General features: G+C 42.0%; 1 protein-coding gene across 2 annotated transcripts in view; it reads left to right on the top strand.

Moving 5' to 3' along the window:
- Positions 1 to 14,348, top strand: part of CBLB (Cbl proto-oncogene B) — a 202,724-nt gene that overhangs the window by 93,010 nt on the left and 95,366 nt on the right. For both annotated transcript variants that reach the window (XM_065423860.1, XM_065423859.1), the window contains one exon: positions 6,119 to 6,265. In XM_065423860.1, the coding sequence (XP_065279932.1) occupies positions 6,119 to 6,265 (147 nt within the window). The remainder of the gene's footprint in view (positions 1 to 6,118; positions 6,266 to 14,348) is intronic.

Genomic DNA, 14,348 nt, shown 5'->3' with positions numbered 1-14,348 from the left:
GCCAGTACCAGGGTGCCCGTATGCTTAAATAGTAGTTGTAGACCCTGCAAGCCAGTTACTTCTGGAGCCACATAAATGTGGTTTGAAGCCTCTTTTCTGGTCTGCACTTAGTATGTGGCTACTTGGCTGTCATGGAGAGCCTTCCCACAGCATTCAGGGAGTGCGCAGCCATTTCGGTAGAGCAACTCCGCAGGGAGATCCTATGTGTAGCTCCTCTGGGGGGGAGCACTAAAATCCAGTCTTACTTCCATGTACCACCCTTAGATAACACATTACACCCCATCTCAGTTTTAGCTTCTTATCCTTCAAATATAAATACCATAGGCAAGATTCTGGCCACCTGATCCATCTGCTGAGGGCTGCATTGGTGGTATAAGGCAGGCAGAAAGCCATCTTATTCAGCTATTCCTCTAACATAGAGGAATCCCCAGATGAAGTAGAATCTGTATACTTGGCTTTGTGGTGCCTCTTTCCTTCTGGCCACAACATGGGGGCATATTGGGAGCATAGTGGTGAAGTAATGGCTGGAGTTCTGCCACACTCTGGCAATCCCCTGCTGTAGCAGAGCCTGTAAGGGGGACTGTGCAACTGAGCATGATTTAGAGCCGCCCCAAGATTAGGGAAAAGCGACGGTTGATGTAGAGACCTTTCTGCCTTGCCACTCTTAGCTGTGCTGAGCACAGCAGAGACGCTAGCTCTACAGTTGATAGTAAGCTTTTGCAGGGTTGTTCCTTAATTGGTACACATTTCTTGTGTAGTATTTCAGGTTTGTTTTTCCTTCATTATTCAAGTTGGTTAAATTATTAGAAGGGAATCGACTTTGGTTTGCATTTGTCTGTGTAAACAAGAATGAGATTAGTTTGCCTTTTTTAATATAAGGGAATTCATACCAGATTTTAAGTGAGGCATCTTACATTTATAACTCCTTATGGTGCTGTCACTTTGGGGGAAATGTTATATAACCTGAAAAGTTATTAATGGAAACATCATTAAAGTGAATTACAACCCCTGTTGTGTTTGGGTCCGTAAAAACATCACTCTAATTTTGGTATAAGATTACTAGTCCTTTATCATGCAGTGATGGTGACAATGTATTGCTTTCTTTCATATGATGTATTTGTTGATGTATGTGTTAGACAATTTTGCCCACTGTTACTGTTTTCTCTCTCATTCCAATGCCCTGACCACAAGTTTTTATTTAGAATCATAGAATCTTAGGATTAGCAGGGACCTCAAGACCAAACCAGTCTTCTACTCTGGTTCCCTGCATTCAAGGCAGGACTAAGTATTCTCTAGACCATCCCTGACAGGTGTTTGTCTAACCTGTTCTTAAAAACCTCCAATGATGGATACTCCACAACGACCCTAGACAATTTATTCCATTACCTAACTACCCTGACAGTTACGAAGTTTTTCCTAATTGTCCAACCTAAACTGAACTTGCTGCAATTTAAGCCCATTGCTTCTTGTCCTATCCCCAGAGGTTAAAGAGAACAATGTTTCTCCCTCCTCCTTGTAACAACCTTTTATGCACTTGAAAACTGTTATGTCCCCTTGTCAAGGCTGATTCCCCACTCTGGCACTTCAAGTGCAGAAGGTGGGGGTCTGCAAGGACTCTAAAAATTAATACTGGCCATTCCCGGCTTGTATTAAACTCCCAAGGTTACAGCTTTTCTCTGACCTTGGATTGGTAGATGCTGCCACCCCACAAGTGCAAAACCCCTTTGGGAACCCAGGAAGGCGCACTTGGGAATTCCTTCCTGTGGGGTACCCTCAAGACCTGTCACCCCTCCACCGGGGAAGAGCTGAGAAGAAAAACGAAGGAAATCAGCTGTTGCCACCAGTTAATTAAACATGGGCACAAACCTCTTAGGGGACACAAATCCAATTCTGTTCTTAAAAAAGGTAAATTTTATTAATAAAAAAAAAAGAAAATTCATCTGGGACGTAGGCTTTTGCTAGATTTAAAAAACAAATTACAAGGATTAAGCATCAAGAATAGTTCTCTCTTGAGGTCCAGCTTAAAGGTTACAAGCAAAACAAAAGCACCTGGGCTTAGCACAGAGGAATCCACAAGCCATAAAGAAATAAAAGGGATAAACCTAATCACGTCTTCCTAGACATTTCCTGATCTACTTATATATCTGGAGTTTTAGATGAGCAGTTTCTAGGTATGATACTGATAATTTTTCATACCTGGCCCAAGCTTCTCACAGCATAACTGCCCCCTGTCTGCTTCTCCCCGAGAACAACAGACAGACAAAAGAGGACTCTTTGTTTGAATTTTAAAAAGTTCTAGCCTTCCCATTGGCTCTTTTGGCCAGGTGCCCACTCACTTCTTTTTACCTATGCATAGCAGTGAGACTTTTTAACCCTTTACAGGTAGAGCAATTAGAGCTACTAAGAGGGATTTTATAGCTGCTGGCTGGGTGTTCATAAGAGGGAGCTACCCCTCCCCCCCTTCATTTATCACACACCCCCTCAGTCTTCTCTTCTCCAGACTAAACAAATCCAATTTTTTCAATCTTCCCTCATAGGTCATGTTTTCTAGACCTTTTAATTGTTTTTGTTCCTCCCCCGAGACTTTCTCCAATTTGTCCACATCTTGCCTGAAATGTGGCACCCAGTACTGGACACAATACTCCAGTTGAGGCCTAATCAGCATGGCCTAAGCCAGTGGTCTCCAACCTTTTTACGCCCAAGATCACTTTTTGAATTTAAGGGCAATCCACGATCTACCCCACCCCTTCCCCGAAGCCCCGCCCCACTCACTCCATCCCCCTCCCTCCGTCGCTCGCTCTCCCCCACCCTCACTCACTTTCACCAGGCTGGGGCAGGGGTTTGGGGTGCAGGAGGCGGTTCGGGGTGCTGGCTCTGGGAGGGGGGTTGGAGTGTGGGCTTCCGCTTGGCGGCACTTACCTCCGGCGGCTCCCGGTAGACGGCACAGCGGGGCTTAGATAGGCTCCCTTCTTGCCCCAGCCCCATGCCACTCCTGGAAGGAGCCAACGCTCCTCTGCGGCCCCTGGGGGGGTCATGTGGCTCCGTCCGCTGCCTCTCTCTACTGGCACCACCCCCACAGCTCCCATTGGCCACAGTTCCCTGTTCCCGGCCAATAGGAACTGCAGGGGTGGTGCTTGCAGGCAGGAGCCGTGTGTGGAGACCCCTTCCCCCAGGGCCACAGGGGTGTGCTGGCTGCTTCTGGGAGCAGCGTGGGATCAGGGCACACAGGGAGCCTGCCTTAGCTTAGGCCAGTGGTCACCAACCAGTCGTTCGGGATCTACTGGTCGATCCTGGAGACTCTCCCAGTCGATCGTGGTTTCTGGTGGTGCAGCGTGGCTGCCGCTATCTACTATGGATTCTTCTGTAAAATATGTATTAAGTACCTGTTGCACTAATTGTACTTCAAAAGTTTATTTTATGAAATGGGAACTCAGTGACTTAACCACTGATTAATAATAATGATCTGTAAGTATATTTTAAAAATACCACTTAAACTGAGAACTCATCAACTGTAAGTAATTCGCCATCTCCATGTTACTTATTATGTCCAATCTATTTCAGTAAAAATATGAAGTTTCATAACTCTTACCAATAATAACTTCAGGTTTTTGGGAGGTTTCATTATGGATAGCAGATAGAAAATGCAGAGGGGTCAGCATGGTCTAGTAGATAGGACTTTGGACAGAGACGTAAGAGACTCAAGTTCCATTCCTGGCTCTCCCGTTGGCCTGCTTGATTTTGAGAAAGTAACTTCACCTCCCCATGCCTCATTTTCCCCCATATGTAAAACGGAGATAATGATACTTGCCTCCCCTTGTAAAGTACTTGAGGTCTACTGATGAAAACACTAAATAAGAGATGGGTATTAATGTATTTTCAATGAAACCAAAGAAAAACTTTTTCCTTTGAAAACAATGCCTCTGACTTGAGTTGTTTGCAGGGCAGAGCCACTGTTGTATAATTAAATGGCTGCCTGATCATAGAACAGACACTAATGCTTGGCCTGTGTTCAGCATGATACTTTATCACTTGCCTCACTTTCAGCGCAACTTGTCCTATTGAAATCAATGCACTGTTTAACCATGTCAAACTATCTGTCCACTTAGCTGTTCCCGAACTGGTTGAATCTGTAATGGGCATCAGTCCTCCAGATGTGGAGAGCAGATGGGAAGTGGGAGGAGGATATGACTTAAAAAATATAATTTACGCTGAGGAGGACCCTGGTGATTGAAAAGGTCACTGTAGATGGTCGTTGCTTGCACTGTGTTTCAGGCCTGAGTCCTGAAGTAAAAATAAAGAACATGTGGGCCTAATTAAAGAACAAAAGAACTAGGGAGTGCAGGAGATGGAGGGGAACAAATCCAGAAAATAAGAAACAGTTGGACACCCTAATTATAGGCATCTGATTTTACTGGCTTAATTAGAGACTGCAGAAGAACTAACCCCACAGCCATTTGGGGGGCGAGGCAAGGCAGTATATTAATTACACTTAAAAAAAAAAAAAAAAAAAAAAAAAAAAGACTTGTGCTTTTATTGTAATTCTTTTTATCATAGCTTCCCTGATATCAAAACCTATAGTAAAAGCTTCAGTTCAGCTTCCATTCTAACTCTCTATTTTCAATTGTTCATGAGTTCTTCAGTATTCTTCTATTTGGGCTGAAATTTTCCATGTTTATTTTCAGTGCTAAGTTGCATTTCCTTTTGGGAAGGCTTTGGGAAATCAATTCAACTATTTGAGTTAGGTGAGCAGGGAAAATATATTTTTCCTATTCTGAAAAATATTTATTTTGTCATGGGTAACTTCATCAATTGTACTTCTTGTGTATCTAGAAAAGTAACTTTGTAACTTAAGAAACTTTGAATTTTTCTCTCTCTCAAAAAAAGCTACAAGCAATTACAAAATGGTTACACATAGTAAACAGATTTTATTATGTCTTGGTTTAATTGTTTGCAGCACTATAGAGTTGTAAGGGAGGCTTTTAATTTGTGTAGTTAAAAATGGTTCTTCCCTTAATTTTTAAAGATTAATTAGATACAAAAAATTTATCCAGAGATCTGCTACATTTGTGGGCTGGCCCTGAGGCCTTTACCACAGAGTTAAAAACCCTGGATCTTTCTAGGGTGATAAAGGATACCCCCCCCCCAAAACTCCCCCAAATGAAAGCCGTGGGGGAGTTTTTCTTCCCAAAGCCTCTTCTCACAAACTCTTTCACAAGAAAGGATGATCTGATTTGAAGGATGCATTGTTCTTTTCACTATACTAAATGGGATTTTTTGTCACCAAAACTAAATTGCTGCTGGTAATGAACTGATGTGAAACCTGAAAATTTACAGAAGTGAACTAGTAGCAAAAGTCTTGATTTTGTTTGCCACTGAAAACTTGAAGGAAACATTAATACTAGAGGAGGTATTAAAGAAAACAAGAAATAGGAAGTATCTGCAGAAAAGAGAATAAAAGTGTCAGGCAGAATGAGTGGGATGAGTGGACCGTTAACACTGTCCTTACACCTCTGGAAAACTGGATTGAAAGGTGGTATGTCACACATGAAAATGTATTTAGTGATTATCCAAGTCCATAGTAGTTGTCTGTCTAATATTCAGCAATTAAACAGTACAAGGATGGGGCTTGTAGGCAGGGCCGGCGCAACCCATTAGTCAACCTAGGTGGTCGCCTAGGGCGCTACAATTTGGGGGGCGGCGACTGTGGCGGTATTTCGGCGGCGGGACCTTCCGCTGCCTCTGTGGGGGGCGGCATTTCGGGGCGGGACCTTCTGCCGCCTAGGGCGGCAGAAAAGCTGGCAGCGCTCCTGCTTGTAGGCAATCCTAAAATATCTTTTGATTAAAACTTTGAGATCCCATGAACTTTCACAAACAGGTGCTAAACAGAATCAAATTCTATTCTGCTGTTGAAAGTTGTAGCTTAAAGCTAAGTATAAATTGTCAGTGGAATGTATGTTAAAACATATGAAAAAATATAATAAAATGTGATAGTCAGTTACTGGGGCTTGAATTGGGGGTTCTTTGTTTCACTTTTATCAGACGATAATATAAACAGCAAGTTGAAAGACCTATTAATGGTTTTAAGGTTTTTCCCTCTTTATTTTTCTTATAATTGCAGGCGAAACCTTACAAAGCTGTCCCTGATCTTCAGCCACATGCTGGCGGAAATCAAAGCAATATTTCCTAATGGCCACTTCCAGGGTGACAACTTCCGTATCACAAAAGCAGATGCTGCAGAATTCTGGAGAAAATTTTTTGGAGACAAGTAAGTATTGCTGGTTAGAAGGATTGTGAATTCTGTCTTATAACATGCATACAGAGAAGTACTGTTTTAAAGAATGCAAATAGAATAGATATAATTTTTTTTTGCCAGAGATGCCATAATGATGATTTTGTGTTTAATTTCTTTATGGTTATTAGTTTCAAGATTAAAGGTTGGGTGCATTAGTTCTGCTTCTGTAGGTAAAATACACAGAAAGAAAAATGAACTATGGGTGGCATGAAGAGAAAATTAGGAAGAAAGTTTTGTTTTTCTTTTAGTCTTTAAAATTGTGTTGCTGTAGAGGGTGCAAAACCTATGATCCAATATTTTTTTCATTTTCTTAAAATTAATATGAATTTTGATCCTTTTCTCCAAATCCCATAAACAAGTCCTGTCTGCTTTTCACTTTCCTGGTGGTTTCCACTTTTAGTTTATCCTTCCATGTGTTAAGCAAAATCTTAAATTTGGAAAGTAACGTAGGCTAAGACCAAATTTTCAAGCAAGATAGGAATATAAATTTTTTTTCTTGTTAATCTCTGTGGGCAAGAGAGAGTGGAGAATCTAGGGTGACCAGCAGAAGATGCAGGTGCTGCTGTCATGTGCTAAGTTGCATACTACTTAAGTTGTTTTGAAAATACTGGCCTATACTTATGCTTTATAGTACCATGTTACAGAAATTACAGTACTCTCCTCTAATCTCAGACTAAAACCACTACTTGTCTCAAAATCCTCTTCTGCTAACCAGTGTAACATTAGAGGCCCCATAGTGAAAACAATACCACACTTACTCCTGTCCATAATCCCTTTCATTTCAGTTTAAAGAATTATTTTCACTTAAACATTGACACAGTATGTTAAATTATTTCATCATTCTTTTACATCTGAGAAATTAAATTTGAAGGTGAATATGAATACTTTGGTTCTGATCCTGCAAACACCTACTGCTAAATGTGTCAAAATGAGAGAAGATACACAGGTGGAGGTGAAATGATTTAGGCCCTTGAAGGTGAGGGTGAGAAGCTGCTGTCTCATCACTCCAGAAATATTTTCTATCCTTCTAGTAAACTAAAGGGCACTTGCTCCAAACAGTCAGAAAAAGATAGTTTCACCTTAATCTTTGGAGTGACAGTATCTAATTATGTCTAAACCATATAATTTAAGTTAAGTGATACTCTTGGAGTAGAATAAATACAGTTAATCATTTTTGATGGGCCATTGCGTCTAGGGTGAATTTTAAGATATGTTGGGGGGGAAAAAACCACAATGCATCGTATAATGTATATTGTTCTTGCCTACATGTCCTGCTACAAGAGAATTACCATAGACTGAATTAGGAACTTTAACTGAATCTGATGTTCCCTCCCCATATTGTTACATTTTCAGTGAACAAGTTTACGGCCTAACGCATACTCTTAGATTAGTAATGTTTGACTATATTTGTGTGCTACTTTACAAATATGTTAAGGTGGAGTCCCTGCACTGAGGACCTTAGAGTCCAATTCTGATATGACAGGTGGAATAACAGTTAAAGTGCAGGAATAGATGGAAATAACACATCTGTGTAGATGAGTTCTGGGAGGCTTAATGAAAGAAGCGAGTTTTTAGAAGAATATGCTGTACAAGAAGGAGGGGGTTGTGAGCATACAGGATTGTTTAAAAAACTGGCAACTAAATAGAACACGTCAAACACAAGTTGTAACATTATTTTTTAAATACTTTATGGGCTTTACACAGACTGTAGATGAATATGTGATACACAGTCTTGTCACGCCTTCATTATCAGTATTTATCATTGCAAAACACTTATAGTGGCAGGAACAGAAAAAGAGGTTGGCGAGATTCATAGATTTTTAAGGTCACAAGGGACCATTATGATCATCTAGTTTGACTTCCTGCATAACACAGGCCATAGCATTTCACCAAACAGTTCCTGAGTCAAGCCTCTAACTTCTACTTGAGCTAGAGCATGTCTTTTAGAAAGACACCCAGTCTTGATTTAAGAGACTTCAAAGGATGGGTAGTCCGCTATGGCCGTAGGTAATGGTTTTAGTGTTTAATTACACTTGCTGTTAAATTGCCCTTATTTCTCATCTGACTTTTGTCTAGTTTCAGCTTCCAGCCAGTGGATCTTATTAGACCTTTGCCTGCTAAAATAGTCTTCTATCTCAAATCGTCTCCCCATATAAGTACTTATAGACCCTGATCAAGCTACCTCTTAATCCTCTCTTTAAGAGAGGTGAACCTGAGCATGTTTTATGCTGCCATTGGCCCTGCTCAAAAGATCTTTCAAAACATCATCAAGGGTCAGAAAAAAATGTATTTTTTTAAGGATTTTTATTTTCAAAGGCTCAAGGCATGTTACTTAAAACTTCTTGTGATAGAGCACCCCTTTTTTAAAAAAAAAGTCAATTAAAAAACACCAAGTGGTAAATATCAAGTTTTAAAATGCCTGTACATCTTCTACTTTCCATTTGGTGTGTCCTTCTTTTCTTAGTTATCCTTAGAGTTTGATCCTTGATCCCTTCCCCTTTTTCCTTTTATGCGCTATCCTTCACCTGCTGTCCTGGCTGCAACTTCCATTTCTTTGCTGAATACTTGCAGATCACAACCATAAATCTAAATCCAACTCTAACTCCACCCTTGCCTTGTTCATTTCCTTCTGACCCCTCCTCTTTCTCTGCTTTTCCTGAGCCACCTGACTTAGTGCCTCTCTTCTCCTTCTTGACTCTTGTCTTCATGCCTCTTTTTGTGCCACGCTTTACTGGTGATCCTAATTTCTCCAGTTAAAAAAACAAAAACAAAAAACCTTTCCAGGTGGATTCTAATTTAGACTGTAAATTCCTTGGAGCTGGGACCATGTGTGTTATGTTTTGCATGGTGCCAAGCATAGACAGATCTCAATAAATAGCTGCTATTGTTAGTAGGCTGACTTTTTAAGAAACTGCTACTCGCCCATGATTAACAACCTCACTTCTCAGTAGTAAACAGTTAATCTGCACTCAGTGTCCTTGGCATTCGCCCAGGTTTAGTTAATTGTGTTTAAGTAACTGTAAAGCATGTAACAGCATGAATGTTGAATACATAGATGAGTAAAAGTTATTGTCTTGCATTACCATTTAATCTCTTTATGAAATGAAATGCCTGAAGCCTTGTCGGCATGAATTGTCTTTTAATTCATTGAGTAACACACGGTGATATGCCTTTGGGGGTCACATCCTTTTAAAGTGGGCGTGTTATGACAAATTGGTCTGCAAATACTTAAGTATCCCTTTCCTAAACATAGTGCATACTTCAAGTTTTAGGGTGTTGCATGCGATGTAATAAATGATAAAATCTCCAGTGTTCATACTGGTAAATATGTTCAATATTTAATTCATTGCTCAAACACAGACAGTATTTTCAAACCCGCATGCCAAAGTTTGGCCCCTTAGACCTAAATTTAGGTCCTAATTCTGCAACTGGCTCCCTGCTGTCAGATTCCTGTGTCAATGCTGAACCCCACTGAAGTGAATGGGGATCTGCAGGTGATCAAAGGTCTACCTCTGGAGAACAAATGACAGGATTGGGGCCTTAGAGACTTAAATAAAAGTGATAGGATTTTTCAGGATTGCTGGCCACCCAAAAATCCCATTGAAGTCAGTGGGAGCTGCAGGACCTATGCAGCTGCAGGACCCCAAAAAACAGCCCACATATTTAGGTTTCCAAATACAGATTTAGAAGCCTAACTTTAGGCACCTAGATCTGAAAATTTTGGCCCATATAACCAACTTCAGTGAGGTGCCCTTCAGAACTATTACAGACATATGCATTGTAAGCATATTAGTATGTTGCTTCAACATAGATACAGCTGCCTTGATGGATACTGGTTCATGGACCTCCTGTGTCCAGCTCCTTTTGCATCAGCACTTTTAAAGAGGGCACATTGCGAGTGAGATTCTAATTGCAGAGGGAAAAACTCCAATAACTTCTTGAACAAAAATCTTATTTTTTTGTTTAAACAAATTAAAATTTAGGAAAACGGCACTATTCAGGGCAGCACGTATGCACATGCTTCATGGTAAGCATCTGTTTAATTGCCTTCCTGGATTAGGGCTGTCAGATGCATACAGTACGAGGATTCTGGTATGTGCGTAATTCATAGAACGCCTTATCCAGAGATCTTTTACTCATTTTTACTTAGCCCTTATTCTGAGGACAATGGGAGTTGGCTCAGGTAAACACTAAGTAAATTACCTTGAGATTTGGCTCCTAGAGAAATAATAGGCAGTTAAAATGAGAAACATGGAAATAATTATGTTTGTTTTGTGTCACCTGAGCAGAGAGATGGAATTATTTCTTTGTTTATAGCTGATCATGTTAGGATTTTTCAGAATACAAATATAAACATTTTCTAGTTTCTCTGAAAAAAACAATTGGAAACCATCCCACAATCCCCTTTCCACCTTATTTTGTTGCTGGAAGCACATCAGGTTTTTTTTTTCTGACTTAATTTGAAATATCATAAATGAAGCTTTAACAAAAGTCATGATTCATTATGTCCTAGGCCTGCTCTTTAGATTATTGTGCCCTTTGGGTTTTGTCTAGCAGCAAAGTAAGACATGCTGCTTTTTTTTTTTAATGTGGATATACAATAAATTCTCAAAGATCAATTCCTGGCATCCAGTCTGTGCTGAACACTTATTTTTCTCTTTGACTGCTCTTCCCAAATGAATTGGAAACTTTTTATTTTGTTGCTGTATAATAAGCAAAGTGTTATTTTTTCCAAGAACACGTGTTGCTGTAATTATTTTTACAACCATCAGGGCCGCTACAACCACTTTAAGGCACATTCTGCGGGTTACCAATATATGCATTATAGCATGCTTGTCTTCCTTCAGAATTTACAGCCAGCTATGTGAACAGCCAGATGGTTTCAAATTGTTTAATTAAAAATACATTAATAGCTAAGATAACTATTAGAAGTTCCTACTGACCATTTATCTAGCCATCATCAGTTGACAGTTTCCCTTACCCACCACAGAAGTGGGTCTCACGGGAGTATTTGAAGGAAGACAGGGTTTAACAGATTCATTCATGGAGGGCATTCCATTAATTTCCCTCTGTGACGGGTTGGATCACAGAAGCCCCCTGGGGGCTGCCAACTGATGTGCCAAGACTACTACTGCCCCTGCTTTCCCTGCCAGCTTGGGACTCCAGAGCCTTGCCTGGTTGCGCCAGACACGCTTGCCGGCCACAAACACAGACCCAGGTCTGAACTACATCCCACAAACTGCAAGCTTAACTGAAAGCAGCTTAAGGAATGTTCCTGTTTTTAACACTCAGATGCCCAACTCCCAATGGGGTCCAAACCCCAAATCGTTTTACCCTGTATTGTTCGCCCTCTATAACACTGATAGAGAGAGATGCACAGCTGTTTGCCCCTCCTCCCCCCAGGTATTAATACATACTCTGGGTTAAATAATGAGTAAAAAGTGATTTTTATTAAATACAGAAAGTAGGATTTAGGTGGTTCCAAGTAGTAACAGACACAACAAAGTGAATTACCAAGCAAAATAAAATAAAACATGCAAGCCTATGCCTAATACAGTGAGAAAACTGAATACAGATAAAACCTCACCCTCAGAGGTGTTCCAGTAAGCTTCCTTTTACAGACTAGTCTCCTTCTAGTCTGGGTCCTGCAATCACTCACACCCCCTGTAGTTACTGTCCTTTGTTCCAGTTTCTTTCAGGTAGCCTCTCCACCCCCAAAGGATATCTCTTGAGCCAGCTGAGGGGTCTCCCATGGGCTTAAATAGACTTTCTCTTGTGGGTGGAGACCCCCTCCTCTCTCCTATGCAAAGTCCAGCTCCAGGATGGAGTTTTGGAGTCACAAGGGCAAGTCACATGTCCATGCATGACTCAGTTTTTACAGGTTTCAGAGTAGCAGCCGTGTTAGTCTGTATCCGCAAAAATAACAGGAGTACTTGTGGCACCTTAGAGACTAACAGTTTTTACAGGCACCCACATGCTATCTTGAATGTCTCCAGGAAGACTTCTTATATGGATTGGAGCCTTCCAAGATCCATTGTTCGTTAAGTGTTTCTTGATTGGGCACTTAATTTGCACATTCCTTTCTCAAGAAGCTGGCCAAATGCCTTACTAAGGCTATTTAAATCAAACAAGTATACAGCTAGTATTCATAACTTTGAATACAACAATGACACATGCATACAAATAGGATGAATATAGTCATATGTTACATGGCATATGTAGCATAAAACATATTCCAGTTATGTCATAGATACATTCATAAGCATATTTCCATAAAGCTTCTTGGGTGCACCATCACACCCTCCTCCTGAACTTACTGCCAGAGACTTGGACACTGTCCATGGCAGAGGCAGTACATGTAAAATCCCTGTTTCTCTTTGGTCACACTCCCTTTCAGTACCTTTAAACCATATGATGTCATTCATAAGTGTTCTAGCAAGTTTTGGGGTTTCTGGTCCCCGGGTGCCTGAAAAAAGATTGGGGTGTAGTATTAACAGAATGCAGACGGCAATATCTGTTAAAGTGTAGGTGTCATGGCATTTAGTCACCAATGCCATGAGGCGGTGTGCCTCAGTTTCTCCTTCCACACGGCAGCATGGGCCTGTTATGCTTTTGCTGCTGTGCCCAGCTTCCAGCCTGTTTACAGGTATAAGCTGAAAAGTAACAGGCTTGGGGGACTGTCTTGTCACCATCCCTAGCATGTACAAAAGTTTCTTCCACAAATCAGGTATGTTCCACATCTTTAAAGGTTTTACCACTAGTATTAACTCCTTTGTCTTGACCCAAGACTCCTTTGTCTTGATGAGGTAGCAAAAGGCACAAGATTAACTACAAATCTACAGTGGACAGGCTTTGTTCACACGATTTAGCTTGTTCAGTGTCTACTGCATTTTCCCACTTCTTTGTGCACCCTGGTAGGCACTCTGATGCAGATTATTCTGCCTCTTTGGGGAAGGCTTTTAATTTAGGCATGTGTTTGAGGCTTTGCAAAGGAAAGGGTGTACTGCAGCCATGCCTGCCCTCGCCCCCTCCCTCTGGAATTTTTCTGGGCTGGACCCCACTCCCTTGTGAAGCTTTACCCATGCAGAGATTTTTTCCTTCCTGCCTTGAAGACTGTTTTATCTCTTATAAGCGTAGGAAGAACAACATCTTTCAATGGGGTGCTTTGGATTGGTAAGATCCCCTTGGATACCCCACTCTCTGTTCCCAAAAGGTTAGCTGGGAGGGCGCTCCCCTCCAGGAGACTGGACCCCCAGTTTTCCCTTAAACCCTGATCCACAGGAGCGGGGTCTGGCATTTTAAATGCAGATTTTTCACCTTCCTCCTGGGAAAGATCCTCCCTACCAGGGCCGGCTCCAGGCACCAGCTAAGTGCTAAGAAGCAGATGCTTGGGGCGGCCAATACCAAGGGGCAGCACTCTGGCCGCTATTGGGGTGGCACATCCGGGTCTTTGGCGGCAATTCGGCGGCGGGTCCATCAGTCCCTCTCGGAGCGAAGGACCTGCCGCCGAAGAGTGGAGCGGTGCGATTGTGCTGCCGTGGCTGCTTTTTTTTTTTTTTTTTTTTTTTTTTTTTTTCCCCCCCGCTTGGGGCGGCAAAAAACCTGGAGCCGGCCCTGCTCCCTACAAAAGGTGGGCGGATTCTCCGCACCCCACCCCCACCTTCCGTCTGGACTTCCCTTTCTGGGCTCCCCTCTGGATCAGACACTCCTGTGTCCCCCAAAAGGGAAGATGACTCTGGTCCGGCTGTTGGCTCACAGCTACCAGCTATGACAGACTATTCACTGGCCAGCAAAATTCCCCCCCTTCCACTCAGGTTGGGCTTGCTTCCAGCTACAGAATCCCTGGGGTCTGTTCCCACTGCAGCAGTCACCAGGACCCCAACTTCCATCTTCGGGACACATGTCTCTCTGCACCCCAGGGCAGGCCCTGTCCCCTGCTGACCTGCAACTTCTTGGCAGTCAGCAGATGGGGTGGCCCCCCTGCTACAAGGTGGAACATTCCCCTCCCCTGGGCAGATGATCATGGGATAGGAGCTGGCTTCATCCAGCCCCTCCC

The sequence above is a fragment of the Emys orbicularis genome, chromosome 1 (assembly GCF_028017835.1).
Source record: "Emys orbicularis isolate rEmyOrb1 chromosome 1, rEmyOrb1.hap1, whole genome shotgun sequence".
NCBI classification, from domain to species: Eukaryota; Metazoa; Chordata; order Testudines; family Emydidae; genus Emys; species Emys orbicularis.
This window is presented reverse-complemented; position numbering and strand designations above follow the sequence as displayed.